Source organism: Tachysurus fulvidraco, chromosome 5 (genome assembly GCF_022655615.1).
Source record: "Tachysurus fulvidraco isolate hzauxx_2018 chromosome 5, HZAU_PFXX_2.0, whole genome shotgun sequence".
Lineage (NCBI taxonomy): Eukaryota > Metazoa > Chordata > Actinopteri > Siluriformes > Bagridae > Tachysurus > Tachysurus fulvidraco.
The window spans coordinates 8,252,026-8,269,907 of NC_062522.1; the positions used below are offsets into that span (position 1 = coordinate 8,252,026).

Genomic DNA, 17,882 nt, shown 5'->3' on the forward strand with positions numbered 1-17,882 from the left:
AAAGGAACATCAGCTCGACAAGGAACAAACCAGATGCTTCCTGAATCCATGCCTTCTTGTTTACAGCCTATTCAATTTCCTATACAAACAAGGTGAGACAAACAAAATGAAACAGGTGGAAAACAGAATGAGGGAAAGGGGGATGATATGAAGCAGAAGGACAGAAAGACGTTGCCAATACAAACACTGTCTGAAGTGTTTTACATTCATTATAGAACATATTCATAAACACAGACTCATGTACAACTTGTGCCTATATGGTTTGAGACCCCATGGCATTTTTTTTTTAGACATTGGCAATTAATTTCTGCAAATAAAGGACATCAGAAAGCTTTTTGCATTAAATACATCCGCTGTTTTATTCATCTATCATCGGTGAGCAGAAAACAAAAAGAAAATAAATTTAAAATTGCTTAAACACTGATTTGTCTGCTGTTTTAAAATATTGAGCAAATGTTTGAATTTATTCTTAATAACCACTTTGAGCCAAATCCAAAGAGAAGACAGGAAGTATAATAAGAGCTCTAAGTTTAGTGCAGCTATTATCCAGAAATTTTCCTTAGCAACAGGAGATGAGTCACAAGCTCCAGATAAAGAAGCTGGTGGAAAAATGCCGGAGGATCAATCAGGGAGGTCCGGAGGTCAAGAGCCACTGTGAAATGTGCCCAAACAACCAAATTCAAAAAAAGAACAAGAAATCTAATAGCTAAAATGTTATACAATTGATATTTTTGAGGCAACTTGGATTATTTGCTACATCAGAAACATCAGGAGAAGATAAGGAACATACACACAAGGAACAACCAATGGATATTCATGCAATTTTCCAATAAGCCAATTACATGTCAGTTTGATGTCATTGGAAAAACACTAGCTTGTGGAATCCAAGTGTGCTAGACAGTATGGCTTTCTGCTGTTATAGCCCATAAAGATTCATCGATGTTCCGTGATGGTTTTCTGGCCACCATGTTTGTAAAGATTGGTTCTGATTTGAGTTACTGTAGCCGTCTGGTCAGTTTAAAAGAATCTGGCCGTTCTCCCGTCTCATCAACAAGGTGTTTGAACCTGCAGAATAGCTGCTCGTTCTATTTTAAAAAAATTTTTCACACAGTTCTGTGTGAACTCTTTCCTGTTTTTCTAGGAAATCTGCAGTTTCTGAAACCTGCCTGTCTGGCACCAGCAGTCACGCCACAGAAGTCCTACAGAATTCTCTGTTTTAATCAGAATGGGTCATTTTTCTTTCTTTCTGATTATTCAAAGATTAAAATAATACAAAAATTCAAGATTAATATTAGACTTATTTTCAAATGTGTTTGTATTTATCCCCATTGAACAAGCCTGAAGTGACTGAGGTGACTGTGGTGAGGAAAAACTCCCTTAGATGGAAGAGGAAGAAACCTTGAGAGGAACCAGACTCAAAAGTGAACCTCATCCTCATTTGGGTGACACTGGAGGGTGTGATTATAAATATACAGTCTGAAAATTGTGTATTGATTAAGAGGTTGTTGTCCACATTAAGTTGGCATGAACACAGAGTCCATGAAGCAGAGTCCAACTGGAGCTGGTACATCTCTAGATGCCTCAGGATTCTCACATGGTTGGCATCATCTCAATAAAGGTCCAAAATCTTCATGACATGAAACACACCTGGAGTTGGTAGAATCTCTGGATGATTAGGGGATGAGTAGAAAAAGGGAATTAATGAATTTCTGATTTGTCTACCCTAAAACGAGTGGGTTGAAGTGTAATATTTTTCATAAAATATGTAACATCTGAATCCTCAAACTCAAATTCCCATCATACACCTCATTACCCCATCATACAAACATATACACATCAAAATCCACTTCCCAGAATACACACACCTACTATGTTTATTAGCATGGGACTCAAGATTCTAACTCATTTTAACATTGCAGTTTAAGCTCAGCATTCCTTGTCTTCTGAAGCCAAAGCCAAGCCTTGTTTAATTGTTTGCTTACCTGGTTTCTGATCCTGTTTTGCGTGAAGTTCATGTGATTTCATTTTTTTTATCTATTATCGCCAGACTAAGTTCGAGTGTTAAGTTCGAGCTAAACACTTTGAACAGTTTTAAACCAGCTTGTCCTACATGCATCTCTCTCTAAATGGACAAGAAATGCCAAAATATTTAAAGAGAAATCCAAGTTCTGGATCCTGCTAACATACTGTAGATATTTTTATAATCTGATCAACATTTTTGGCTCACGTTTGACTAAAAAAAAAAACCACAGAGCAAATGTTAACTATTATGAATAAGGAAAACAACAGAAAAACATTTTGTACCACTTTTGTTCTTCTTTGTCCTTGGGCTTATTGTGTAATTCACATAATAATAACGCAGCTCATATGTCAAAAAAAGAAAAAGTCTTTTTTGATTCAAAATACATAACATCGTAACATTTTATCTATTAGCTGCAGTTTTGTTGAATCATGGTTAAATCATGTGATTGACAGAAAGAACATGCACTAGGAAAGTGTGAAGCTTCAAATCCACTTTATACTGCATATGCAAAGTTGTGAAGACGTGACGGTTCAGTGGTTAAGGCTTCGGGTTACTGAGCAGAAGGTCGGGGTTCAAGCCATCAACGTTGGGTCCTTGAGCAAGGCCCTTAACCTCACCTGCTCCAGGGGTGCCGTACTATGGCTGACCCTGTGCTCTGACCCCAGGCTCATAATAAACTGGGATATGTGAAGACTTAAAGTATTTCACTGCATGTCTGTGTATTCATTCATTTTCTACCGCTTATCCGAACTTCTCGGGTCACGGGGAGACTGTGCCTATCTCAGGCGTCATCGGGCATCAAGGCAGGATACACCCTGGACGGAGTGCCAACCCATCACAGGGCACACACACACACACACACATTCACTCACGCAATCACACACTATGGACAATTGTTCAGAGATGCCAATCAACCTAACATGCATGTCTTTGGACCAGAGGGAGGAAACCGGAGTACCAGAAGAAAACCCCAGTGGCACGGGGAGAACATGCAAACTCCACACACACAAGGCGTTGGCGGGTATCGAACCCCCAACCCTGGAGGTGTGAGGAGAACGTGATAACCACTATGCCACCGTGCCCCCCTATGTCTGTGTATGTGACAAATAAAATTTTAATTTGAAGTCTGTACTGTACAACTTGACGTGTTACTACTGAACATTCAAAATGATCTCAATAAATTAAGAGCTTTCATGATGGATGGAGTGCAAACACATTTTATATGTTGCTTTAATCTTGACAAACTTGATTCTGTGGCGCCAAACCTGATTATTTTCTTATGCAAACTGATACTAACACAGATCATAGCCAAAGCAATAAAACTACTTGTGTATAAAGGTCTGTTTCTTTCACATTCACAGACACTCAGTCTCCAAGCAAGCAGGCTGATTTCCAAAGCAAGCAAAAAAAACCAACAAATTTTACAGAAAAGTGTCTAACCCTTGTTGAAGGATCGGGTCTGAGATCTTCCTCGATGTGTGTATGGGTGTAAGAGTGTAACAATTACCCTCAAACTGAGCACAACAGTGCACTGCCAGCCCATTATGAGACCTCACAAATGGAAACAAATGTTCACCAGGCACAAAAAACCTGAACCAGAGTGCATTCAGTAAATCCTTACATATAATTCCTTGTAAACAACCCATTTGTAGAAAATCTCAGTGTGCAGTGAGAGCATCAGGTTCTAATAAATTCAGTCTTGGTGCACTTCCTTATTTTTATTTATTTCTTTTTTGAACATGTCCTTGTCCATGCCATTATTGAGCTCGACAGACCAATACAAAACATATTATATTCACATTACATGCAATTGATTAACATGGAACAGGAAAAGCACATGTGTTTTTTATATTTGACGTTTAGTAATGCTTTTATGAATGCAGCATGTAAGAGCACACAAGCTGTTTCTGTTTAATGAGAGGACTGGGCTCGTGCATCACAGTGCAGATTATCAAAGTCAGTAGGCCAAAAAGCGTGCACCACATCTCGGCCGTTACATCCGAAGTAGCTACATACGAGGGCGATGAACTCTGCGTGTCATAAATAAGTGCTAGCAAATGATTGGGTTTGTTGGGATAATGCTATGTTTCACATGTTTGTTGCCTGAAACTCATTGTGGTGCATGCACATTTTTTTGTTTTCAGTTAATATGTCATGCAAATACAGTAATATGGTTACACCTGTACACCTGGATATTAATGGAATTATGTGAAATGTTTATATCACACAGCAAAATAAGGAAACACAGGATGAACCTTAGAGTATGAGTCGGTCTGGCACATGAGTTGGTGTGACGGTTTTAGAAACTGCTCAACTGGGATTTTCTCACATTGTAGTCTTCTAGAGTTAACACAAGATGGCATGAAGAAGAAAAAAAAAGTCAGTGAGCGGACATTCTGCAAACAGACCCACCTGGTTAATTTAGTTCTACTCAATTTATTTGTATAGGGCTTTTAACAATTGACATTGTCTTAAAGCAGCTTTCTAGTAATATAGAATTTCAAGACTGGATTACTGCAACGCACTGCTGGCAGGTCTACCTACTGTATGAACACAATTTGTCCTCTGCAAATGATCCAAAATGAAGCTGCACAGCTTGTTTTAAACCTGCCTAAATTCTCACACACCACCCCGCTGCTGCGATCCCTCCACTGGCTCCCAATAGCTGCACACAGCAGAGTCAAAACACTGATGCTTGCCTACAGAACCAAAAATGGACCAGCTCCCTCTTACCTCCAAGCCCTCATCACTCCTCGCACCAGAGTTAATGTACCCGATGATACAGACTACAAGCACTTCTTTACGTCGCTTTGGATGAGGGCGTCTGCCAAATGCTGTAAATGTAATGTAAATGTAGAATAAAAATTTTAAAGTTTAAAAATATCTTTATTTCTCCCTAATGAACAAGCATGAGGTGATGATGGTGGCAAGAAAAACTCCCTGAGATGATTTGAGGGTGCAACCTTGAGAGGAACCAGACCCAGGAGTGAACCTCGTCCTCATTTGAGTGACACTGGACAGTAAATAATTTCCTTTCTACAACAGTTTTTTCAAGGAACTGTTTTTTTTTTTTTTTTAAAGAGTGAATTTTGGGGAGGAGGCACGGTGGCTTAGTGATTAGCACGTTTGCCTCACACCTCCAGGGTTGGGGGTTCGATTCCCGCCTCCGCCTTGTGTGTGTGGAGTTTGCATGTTCTCCCCGTGCCTTGGGGGTTTCCTCCGGGTACTCCGGTTTCCTTCCCCGGTCCAAAGACATGCATGGTAGGTTGATTGGCATCTCTGAGAAATTGTCCGTAGTGTGTGAGTGAATGAGAGTGTGTGTGCCCTGCAATGGGTTGGCACTCCGTCCGGGGTGTATCCTGCCTCGATGCCCAATGACGCCTGAGATAGGCACAGGCTCCCCTTGACCGAGGTAGTTCGGATAAGCAGTAGAAAATGAATGAATGAATGAATGAATTTTGGGGAAATTCCATAGACATTCTGACAGCTGCCTTCTGATTAAATCTGATTACGATATTAGAAAGAAACCTTAGAGGAACCAGACTTAAAAGGGAAACTATCCTCATCTCGATGCCACAGGATAGTGCAATTATAGATCATTTCCCTTCTAAACATGTGTACTGTAGTTTACGGTAAAAAAAAAAAATTGCAGAATAAACGAGATACGAGATTCATTCTAGTTCTAACATGAAGTCCTATTGAAGTTATCACCTGTTCACTGATGAAGACTTGAGTGCACTCAACAGTCGGAAATGACGGAAACAGTCGGTAGCCCTAAAGCCATCACCATGGTTTCTAAGTGGCTGACATCCTTTGGCAGGTTGTCATATTCTTGGCAAAAACAAGATTAAAAAGAGAAGTTTCACATCATTTTTAGGAAATAAAGTTGTGTTTTCTTACATTATGGCTGTCAAAGTGTGTGACTGGCAGAATACCTGATGACTATATTTCTGAGTGTGGTGTCACTAGCAAAATGGCTGACATGTGAACACTGCGAAAGTGGTTTGATAATCACTTTAATGAGAAAATGTACTTTGTTAGTATAGACTAGATAAGTGGCTAAATCGATGACGAGGAATAACATGAAAACCCTCTTACAACTAATTCCATTATAGCTGATGTTGAGACAACAGTAGCATGTCACCTAACACATTACATTGCGTATAGTGCAGAAGGACAAAATGCTTAAGGCTAAATGCTATAGTAATGAGATTTAATAAGGGATAACATTGTTAGAGCTTGAAGAAGATTTTTCAGCTTCTCTTGGCCATCTGTAATCACCTATGTAGATTTATTTAACTGGATTAGCTAAGTAGAGACTAGCTGGCTTTCATTTACTTGGAATTATTCCCTGTCCTGTGCCAGCATTAACATTTACATGAGTGTTCTCAAGTTTCTCAAGAAATTATAAGCCTTGATTAATTATGAACTAGACTACAGTTCTGTTCATTGGGAAAGTGAGTGTGAGTTACCAGAATATCCATGCAAGTGTGTGTGTGTGTGTGTGTGTGTGTGTGTGTGTGTGTGTGTGTGTGTGTGTGTGTGTGTGTGTGTGTGTGTGTGTGTGTGTGTGTGTCAGTCTGACATTTACAAAGCTAGCCAATCCAATGTTCTATCAGGGCCTGTCACACCTAAAGCTACAGGGCAGCATGTAATTGCATCAAGGCCAGTGTTCCACTATAATGAGTAGCCTGCAGTCTGCTCACAACATCCAGCCTTGAGAGAAACCAGAGAACAGACAGAGATAAACCATTCAAGTAAAAAAAAACGGACTCTGCTCTGCCAGAACCTTATTTATTCATCCACTTAACCACCACAGGTTATCCTGTTTCTTTTGAAGCTGTACAGTATTTGACCTAAAAGCAATCTCCTCACTGAAGATGTCAATGCTTGATTTAATGAAACCTTGTGCACCATACAGTATGCACTCCTACAACTTTATAAATAATTTAATTGCCGTATTTATCACTAACATACCCTGCACTCATTAGATTATTTAATAGAAATTAATAAAAGATCCCTTCTGTTTGGTAAATATTGTCAATGTCAAATGTTAAGTGCATGTGCAGTTAGTCACTTCATTCCTGATTGGTTTCTTTTCTTTGTTGTTGTTGTTGTTTGTTTGTTTGTTTGTTTGTTTGTTTGTTTGTTTGTTTGTTTTTTTCATTAGCATATTTATAATGTATTGCATGTTCACTTCTTCACACACAATTCATCAATTCTAATTTTGTACTATCTGGGAAAAATCGAGTAAATGCTGTTGACCACAATAGAACACTTATGATTCATTTATTTTACAGTCTAAACATCTTAAGGATTTTTTCCCAGCAAAATAAATTTCCAGCATGATGGAATCATTATACAGCATTGCTTATTTAGTCGCTGTCTCAAATCGCCGATCGGATGAACGGCACGGTCCGATCCGGATGCTGTAACTGTAACCTTGTGAGTTTCTCTTCTTGAAAATGATTTGTTTTTGCGGTTTCTTTCACCCACGCATGATATTTTCCCAAAAGTTTGCCACCCACTATGGTTTATAAACTAGTAGTACAAACTATTTCCCTATTATGTACACATTCACAATCAACAGATTTTCTTCCCAGCAACAAGCTGACTGATCTATTTTGGATTGCTTGTTATGTCCCAGTGTATATTTGGAACAATGTGAGAGAACATTGGGGTTGTGGGATGATTGCATGAAGAAGTACACTTCTTGTCCACCTTTGTCCACCTTTTTAGGAACACCTGTACACCTAGAAATGTATACAGTTACCTGTATGTTAAACATAATACTTCTCATAATCCTGTGCTCTAGTACATGCACATTATCATCTAGTGCTTGCTAATATTATGAACAGCAGCTACTCTAATTCCTCTCCACTGCTTTTCTTTTTCTACGCATCCCGAGGCATTCAGAGATTAAACTTTCGCACCTTTATTGAAATGAGGCCAATCCTGTTAGGATCCCAAGGCATCTAGAGATGTACCAGCTCCAGTTGGATTCTGTGTCATGAAGTTTTCGGACATTTGAAGAGAAGATGCTAACTCCATGTGGTCTTTGTGGACAACAACCTCCTCATCAAAACAATTGTCAGTCTGTATATTATATTCACACCCTCCAGTGACACCCAAATGAGGATGAGGTTCCCCTTTGCGTCTGGTTCCTCTCAGGGTTTTGTCCTTTTCCATCTAATGGAGTTTTTCCTTGCGTCAGTCACCTCAGGCTTGATCATTGGGGATAAATACAAACACGTTTAAATATACTTTAAATATATATTATTTAAATATCACAAAATGACGAAGTGACGTGACCCATACTCAGAATTCATTCTTGGCATTTAACCCATCCAAAGTGCACACACACACAGCAGTGAACACACAGACAGCCGTGAACACACACACACACACACACCATGAACACACACACACCGTGAACACACACACACACACACACACCATGAACACACACACACCGTGAACACACACACACCGTGAACACACACACACCGTGAACACACACACCCGGAGCAGTGGGCAGCCATTTATGCTGCGGTGCCCGGGGAGCAATTGGGGGGGTTCGGTGCCTTGCTCAAGGGCACCTCAGTCATGGTATTGCCAGCCCGAGACTCGAACCCACAACCTTAGGGTTACGAGTCAGACTCTCTAACCATTAGTCCACGACTTCCCCCACAGAGATCACACAGAGATCTTACTTTTCCTCATTCTGATGTATTATGTGAACATTAACCAAAACTCTTGGCCAGTATCTGCAGGATTTTATGCATTGTACTGCTGCAACATGATTAGCTGGTTGGGTAACTTCATAAATTGTCATGTTTACAGGTGAGTGTACATTGGAGACTTTATTAGGATTTATAACATAGAATGTTATATAGTTTATACATTTGCATCACACCGGTTCAGGCTTAAATAATTAAGAAAGAACTCCAAGGAAAAATAGAAAGGGACACTTGCTACTCAAATTCTACTCATTGCAAACAGGTTGTAAAGCATACACACTTATGGATGATCGGCATGCATCAAAATGCACACAAGATGAAAATCATTGCTAGGAAAATTTTGGTAGAAAATTTGATTGAATACGCCAATAAAAAATTTTACATACAACTATCCAAATAAATAAATAACTGAGGCCCAGTGTTTGCTTTCTTGGCTAAATATAAATTGCAGGGAACAAATAAGCTTGAAAGCAACATCTTGTGGAAAAATACACTTCCTCAGGAAGCATTACGTTTGAAAAGAAAAGGTTAAAACTAGAACCACGATGGCACAGCAGGTAGCTTTCTCACCTCAGAGCTGCAACTTCCATTTTTAAATTGCTTTTAATACTGCCTCTGGACCTGCATTATGTCTTGCGTAATAGACTGATATTATGATGTAAGTACATAATTCTTGCCTTTCTTGCTGAAATATATGTTTTGGGCAGTAAAAACACTCTTATACTAAAAAGTATGAGATGCCATCTGAGGATAATAATAAAACATTGCTAATCACAATTCTAATAAAATTAGTATTATATATAGACATGTTTGGTTCAGTATGTTCTTTAAAGATACTTTTTTTTTTTACAGGAGACTTTAACAAAACTATCAGCATTATGTTATTGACAGCTCAAAATGTACTAGTAAATTATAAGACAGATTAGATAAAATAGACAACATTGTGTACACACATTAGTGAACTTGATGTTTTATGTTTTGTGCACAGTTACAGTAAATATTTCAAAATTATTAACAATGAAAAAATGGGAGAAATTGTACTGGATCAAGTGCTAGTTTATAAGCTGTTGAGAAAAAATATTGATAAAAAAATGGTGGTGTAAATATTTTGGACTTTTTGAAAGCCTTTCTTGGACATACTAAAACTACATGCTGGAAATTTCTGATTATTTGAATCGACTGCTTAGAAAATGTATATAAAAGGTATTTTCCCACGATAAAGATTGGTATATATTTTAAGCATATGGTTGTAATGGACTACAATCCCCATCATGACACTTCACCATCACAGTTATAGACATAATAAATGGTGTATAATAATATGGCATAATAAACTGGCATAATAAAGGGTGCCGCAGCATGAATGGCTGCCCACTGCTCTGGTGTGTGTTCACGTGTGTGCACTTGGATGGGTTAAATGCAGAGAACGAGTATGGGTCACCGTACTTAGCCGTATGTCACGCCACGTATGTCACGCCACGTATGTCACGCCACGTATGTCACGTCACTTTTCTGAACTCACAAAACCTTATAAAAAACCTCACAAAACCTCTGTGTTTTGATGTGTTTTTTGTTTTGTTTTGTTTTGTGTTTTGATTTGTTTTTGTTTTTCGTTTCATTTTGTTTTGGGGATTTTTGGATTATTTTTTTATTTGCGTATTTTTTTTATTTGCCTGTTTATTTGTTTTGGGGTTTTTTTATTCAAATTACCTCACATTTTAGATATGTTTGCCAGTTTTTTTCTCTAATTACACTGCATTTGCATGAGTCTCTCTTTCCATCACAAAATATTGTTTTCTCTCATGGATTACGTAATTGGAGCAGGAGAGCAGTACTGGCAAAACACCAAGAAAGTCTTTTGGAGAACATCAATAACACCTGGTTGAGCTGGACGCATAGCTGACAATGCTCATTAATGCCCTCTTCCCCCACCAGATCTCCAGCTATGCCTTCATGTTCTCTCATCTCCCATCTAGACAAGTACTCAAGCGAGACCGGCCCCCAAAAAAAGGTTTTCTCTTGCAGTCTTCACTCCACTTGTCGAGTCAGGAGGATTTCTCAGAACGACAAATAAATAACAGCAGTGGAAATAATCAGTCTGCTCACTGGGCTATAGTGGTTTGGTTCTTATGAGGGCAGCTTCTGTCATTGTTCAACCTCTTCATGGAATTTGTATAAGTATTTTTTCTAAATATCATTTCCCTGAGGGCAAAGAATTGTTTTCACCATAAAAAAGAGGCAAAGAGTTGCAGCTAAGTATTCCTTAAATAAATTCACAATAACAATTCACATTGTCTCAAAGCAGCTTTAGATAAGTATAGAAACATAATAAAAATATATGCTTAAAGTTTAAAATTAAGTTACTATTTATCTCTAACATTTATCCTTAATGAGCAAGCCTGAGGCGATGGTAGCGAGGAAAAACTCCCTGAGATGATATGAGGAAGAAACCTGGAGAGGAACCAGACTCAAAAGTGAACCTCATCCTCATTTGTGTGACGCTGGACAGTAAATAATGTAAATATGTCCTCGCTACAAGAGTTTGTAGTCGAATGGAATTAAGCAACCAAGAGCTTCTGAAGAACTAACACTAATTCCTTCCTTCCAAAGTCTTCAAATGATCCCTGATGAAGGGACCATAAAGAGTTCTGTACTAATGCAGTGTGATGTCTTGCCAAAATGGGAAAATGCCTCTTCATTCATTGCTCTTGCTATTTATCTGGATCACCTCACTCACAACCATCAAGTGCCTAAGGAAATTAACTTACAGCCCAAGAGCAGCCATTCTGAACTGATGCAGCTGGGTCAAGTCAAGTTAATTGCCACTGAGAGAAAGAGAAGAACAGAAGTGGAAATCTCTGCTATTTCCATAGTAACCCTATCCACTTTGTGGGTACGTCCATGCAAAGAGTACCAAAACCTACACCTGGTCCTCTACAGCGAGGCCATCTGATTTATTTTAACAGCCATTTATCCTGAATATTCTGCCAGTTTTTTGTTCTCTCAGCACTGACTGACTAATGAACTGCTGAAAATATGGACCAGATTGCACCATAGAGAAAATTAATATCATATTTCTCACTACCACTTCAACATCCTCTGAAAATTCACTCTATCGAGGATGCACCCATAAGCAGAAACGTAACCCTTTCCGTTAAACCCTCCTTCTCAAGGTCAGCACCAGGAATACATTTACATTCATTTCTAAGGACTGTTACTGTTAAGCACATCATTCTAGGATTTCCATATGACCTACAAATCTTCTAGTTTGAAAAGGAAGTCAGCAGATGGTCCAGGAACACACAGTATGTGCCACCTGTTAATTAAATATTTGTGACATACATGTGAACTGACATCCAGAGATTCATCTCTTTATGCACTGCATGTGCCCAAGCCATAGTACCACACAGTCTACCAGCTGGCCGTCACTCACCCTTACCCACATCCGCCAGAAATCCTGGTTTTACTTGGTCACTGATCTCCCAGCCACAAGCAAATGATGACCTTTGTAATGGTCATCATTTATTGATTAAATCTACTGCTTGATTTGAGGTACTCTTCACATACCTGTTGTGAAGGCACTCAGATCACATCAATGTTTGGTCCAGCTTTATGGTGAAACGTCTATAAGTTTATCATCTGGTTACCACACAATGGCAATTAGACAGGTTGAATGGCCCCGAGAGCCAGAATGATTGGGCTCAGTCACTTATTTGGGCTGAGAATTCCCAGAAATCAGTGCACCATTAACCAAGCAATTAACTCGTGTCTGGTGTGTGCTTGCTTACTAACTACCCATTTCACTGGAACATTAACGCCACAGATTCGTGAATGTTTTGGGTAAACAAGTATGGGAGACTGCCTTGACTTAACTGCCTGTGATTCATCTCTTTTTTAATGCATATACAGTCTTTGAGGGTTGTATTCGAAGACGATGAATCAAGTTTAAATGTTATGTTATATCAAGTTTAAGTTTAATCAAGTTTAATATGTTATGTCAATACTTATAAATGGAATGTTTTATGTATATCTATCATATATCCTCTATCTATCTATCTATCTGGTCTCTGCTTCTTTACCTTGTAACTTTATCTTGTAACTTTTCCTTGTAACTTTGCCTTGTAACTTTGCATTCAGTCTTATTGAATTTAATTTTATTGTACTATTGTACACACACACACACACACACACACACACACACACACACACACACACACACACACACACACATATATATGTGTGTGTGTGTGTCTGTGTGTTCTGGTTAGATACTAACTGCATTTCATTGCCCTGTACATGTATTCTGTACAATGATAATACAATAAAGTTAAATCTATTCTAATCTAATAATCATCATCATCATTAAGCATCATTAAAATATATACTGGTCCAAGTATACAGTATACTGTTTATACTATTCTTTAACTTTGCATGAATGCTTCAATGCATATAGAAAAACTATTGAATCATAATGTAACAGTGAAATTGCAAAGCTGATAATAAATAATTACTTGTGTGAATACATTTGAATCATTTGAACTTTAAATCAGATACCTGTGTACTTTGGTAATGGTTTGGAAAAGAGACAAAACACACACATCCCTTGCACCTGGAAACACGCTTAACCTTCTTACAAGTGTTCCTCCCAAGCAAGACAAAAATCTTCTCAGGAGACCAAATAACAACATCTTTAGTTAAATAATGGGCTATTTAAAGAGTCATCTCATGTTCCAAGAGCTTAGAGCTGTAGGAGGTGATGTATAGTTTCCTGCTCTGTATCACAGTCCAGAAGTTTCCACATGTTCTTGCTCATCGCATCACTAAATTCTTAAATTCCCATAAAATAAACAGATGTGAAAATGTGAAAAATTTTAAAGGGTATGGATTTGTGATATAGGACTCTTTTATTATTTGGTTGTGTTTCACATTCATAAATGCATCACAGTACAACGATCATCTCTGAATCGTAACGTGAGCATCACTCGAACACGCTCTTTACTTCTCAAGAACATCTTTTCTTAGATTTTCTACATTATTTACTCTCAGAGACCATTTTAATGTGACATTTTATTCATAAACACAACAATAAATAGGTGTAATACATGAAAGTAAACAAATATGTAAACAGCTTAAATCCATTTATTCTAATAAGACTTAAAGTGACATTAAAAGAAGACATACACACTGCACTGTACAAATTACAGCACTGTAACAAATGAACGACATCGCTAGCTAGAATTCCATAAATATATCTCATCACATTTGTTTGTCGTTTATATTCCAGAGCTTCGTTTAGTATTACTAAGACTAGATCTATTCTAACTGGGCAGCAAACGTACATATAACATACACAGATTAAATAATTATGCAACCCAGGTCTTCTTCATCTTTATCTGTAACAGTTATTCACTTAGTCACTGTAAGCTTTATTCTTACCACATTCTATTCATTTGTCAGGGTTTCCAAAGTGGCTTGTTTTATTTATTTTATGTCTTTTATTTATTTTTGTCTGCACAAAAAATTCCCAAAATAAACTGAAATGCTACACTAGAGGTTCTGAATAATTTTCACAGATTATTCTAAACACGTTAAAGCCGAATACACCTGAAAAACATTTCAAACACCTTTGTATTGGCTGTTCCTGGTGTTGGACCGATTGTGTTTACCTCACCGACTTAACCCTTAACCTTTCACTTTCCAACTCATCTCATAGAAGTGAACTGACCCCCAAACTCTAAGCCTAAGAAAGCTCTTTGTCTTAGATTTAGGCACAATGAGACAGGAGACACTGGCTTAACTCAGTAAAGGTCGCTTTTCTCTCCAGACCGCAGTGTTTCTCGTCTCTTTGCGGCTGAGAAAGGTCAAGGAACAGTTTGGACTTCAGAAAGCGCCTGTACGAGTCCTTTTCCATCAGCGTGAAAATCTTACTCTGAGCCTCGTCGAAACAGGTCACGTCACTCTTTTCCAGATTCTTCCGTGTCTCCTCTCTTGTTGCAGAATCCAGATTGACCTAGAAGATTTGAAGATTGTTGGATTAGTAAACGTCATTCGTACCTCAGTTTTATACCTGGACATGTTTGCACAAGTGTTTCACATAACTAATTTTTCATGCATTTTCTTTCTGTTTTTATTCATTTGTTTGTTTGTTTGTTTATTTGTTTGTTTGTTTTTTCCAACACTAATTTGATACTTATTTGAGCACATGTTATATTTAATTTATAATTTATCATTGTTTCTTTGTTTGTTTGTTTTTTTCCATGTTTATTTTTCACATATAGGTTATTTAGTTGTCATTTGTTATTCCCATGATGGCACAAATTGCTGCAATTTCAAGGCATAAGGTGTAAGGCATGATGCACTAGATAGTCACGTGTGATTACATATTGCTCACATTCTGTGGAATGAGTGTGGATTTACAAATTAGAGCTTTTATACTTGTTTGTAAATGATATTATAGTTTAGTATAGGATACCAGCTCACCTCGTTCGGGGAATCGGCGTCGACGTACTGTTTGAAAATCTGCTTGGCTTTGGCTTGCATCTGTGGCGCAGGCGTTCTCTTGAAATCCTCACACGCAACCCAGAACTCAATGTTTTCTTGGCTGAACTCGGACTTCAAAAAGGCAGTGAAGGCAGCCCGTCCCACTGGAGAGAGAAAAACAAAGACATTTTGTTACGTCAGTGATTGAGTCAGGTGTATCCGATATCACTATCTCAGTCGATTAGCCCTTCTCAATAACTCAATGCAGATTGCACAACTTTATGTCAGCTAAATGGACTTTGCTTCCGTCTCCAGACTTCGGTCTCTGGAGAATAGAGTGGGGAGGGTTGAAGGACTTTAACAACATTCAAAATTTAGAGGTCACTGCTCCGTCTCTGCGGAGATTCCCAGAAAATCCCTCTCCTCAGTTCTGTCCCTGTGGTGCCTGACCTCTTAAGGACTAACAGAGCAGAACACTATGACTGTTTGGAGGCCACTGAGGGCAAGATGTGGACACGTAGCACACGTCCAGAGGCATGAGAACGTAGCCGCAAGGTCGGCTCCGTCTCAGAAGCACTCACACTACAACTTCATTTAAGTTTCACTCTAGCTGTGACTTTTACTTCCTTTTTTTTCTTGATGGAACATGGTAGAATTAATATGACACATCAATCTCATAACGTAATGTCTTTAATCTAATAAAATGTCTCACTTACCATCATGATTAATCAGGTGGATAAATGAGGTTTTCCATTTCTCAGTGTCAATCGGAGCAGAACTGCAATTATTGAAGAGAATGAACAGAAATTATTATAGGAAGGTCTTGTTTTTATTATGTTTTCTGGATTTTTAGATCATTCCTGAAAATATATCGTTACAGTATAAATACAGAATAGTAGTAATTATATAGTAATTCGATTATATTTGAATTACCATATAATGACTACTATATTATATTAATTATTCAGCTAATACGGATATCTGCATGTATTTAATTGAGTTCTAAAATGAAAGTCAATTAGGAAATTAGGATTATGTATTGCTCTTGATTCTACAGAAATAAATCTACCATAAATTCTAACTTTTGGAAAATTTCAGCTACCCAAATTGTATAACCATCAAATGTGTTTATTTCGATTAAGTGTTCAAGTCGTTTTAGTCTTAAATCTTAGAAATATTTAAATGAATTTTACAAAGCTCGTGTTGCATCATACAGTAAGACGAATTCTTTCAGTTCTCACCTCTTCTCCACAGCAGGCTTCTCCTTTTCCTTAACAGGCTTCTGCTCTTGAAGCGGCTCAGCCTTCTGAAGCAGGAACCCGATCTTATGCTTAATGTCCTTAGCGCTGTAAAGGAAATGTATGTGAAATCATTTGCCAAAAAAAATAAATAAAAAAAATCTCACTAATTTGTGTAAATAAAAGAAGCTCACTTTGTCTGGTTTTCTTATACAAATTACATATCACCTACTTCATCATCCTAATCTCATGCTCTTTCTCTCTCTCTCTCTCTCTCTCTCTCTCTCTCTCTCTCTCTCTCTCTATCTCTATCTCTCTCTCTCTCTCTCTCTCTCTCTCACACACACACACACACTTTTTAATAAGCATTAATTACATTTAGATTGCAAGTAAATTGAGTGGAATAAGAAGGTCATACCTTTTTAAGCAGGTTGCTGGTAGGGCTGCGAGCCCCTTACACATGGTGGCGGTGAAGAGAAAACAAATCCAACAGACACTGTACACAGAAACACGTAGGAGTTGTCAAGGCAAGGATCGCTACAGTCTTAGAGCAGTCTCCTCCTCTCTGTCTGGCTTTATACGGCTCTGTCCTGCCCGCAGCTTGGCTGACCAATCAGGAGCCAGAGTGTGTTTACACTGTGACGCAGACACCAAAAAAGTCTTTGCCTTTACGGGCTTCTTGGAAAAAAAACCTGATAATAATGGATTGTCCCAAGGTTTCCCTAAAGAACACACAATTTTCTTTAATTGAATTCAAATTATTCAGGTTTATTTTTCAGAAACAGTGAATTAGTTTTGCTTTGTGGTATATAATGAGGAATCATTTATTCGTACAAAAATGACTCAGTAAAATACTCAGAGATATTCAAAACATTATAAAGGTAATGTAGATAAGCACTGTATATACTATATACACACACACACACACACACACACACACACACACACACACACACACACACACACATACTACCATCTACCATCTCCCATCACCACCATATGCTTCTTTTCACAAACTCTTGTTTTGGGAAGTCCAAGAAAGTCCAAAGTATTAAATAATATCAACAAATCAATCAATAAATTAAACATGGACCTTAAGAGGAAACTCTGTCAACTCTGTCAACCAATTCTCATATTTTAAATTCTGATTACAGTTTTCTTCTTTTAATTTATAAGAATTTATATGTCTAAAAATCCCAAGGTTCCTAGTCCATTGACGGTCCATTGTGTCTTGAAAGAAGTCAAGTCAAGAAAACCAGACAGACTTACAAATATACAATATATATATATATACACCAGTAATAATAAAAAATCTTATAATAAGATAATAATAAAAAATCTTTAGGATTTAGGCTTATTTAGTTCAGATTAAAACTACTGAGTGGTTTACAAAATATATAT

General features: G+C 37.9%; 1 protein-coding gene across 1 annotated transcript; it reads right to left on the reverse strand.

The window, feature by feature from the left end:
- Window positions 1-13,648: 13,648 nt before the first annotated feature.
- On the reverse strand, window positions 13,649-17,059 carry rgs4 (regulator of G protein signaling 4). The gene is made up of 5 exons (XM_027154401.2): window positions 16,900-17,059; window positions 16,485-16,589; window positions 15,960-16,021; window positions 15,244-15,407; window positions 13,649-14,773 (listed from the first exon to the last, which is right to left on the reverse strand). The coding sequence occupies exons 1-5, from the start codon at window positions 16,941-16,943 to the stop codon at window positions 14,528-14,530; spliced, it is 621 nt and encodes a 206-aa protein (XP_027010202.1). The 5' UTR covers window positions 16,944-17,059; the 3' UTR covers window positions 13,649-14,527.
- Between the last annotated feature and the right edge of the window lie 823 nt (window positions 17,060-17,882).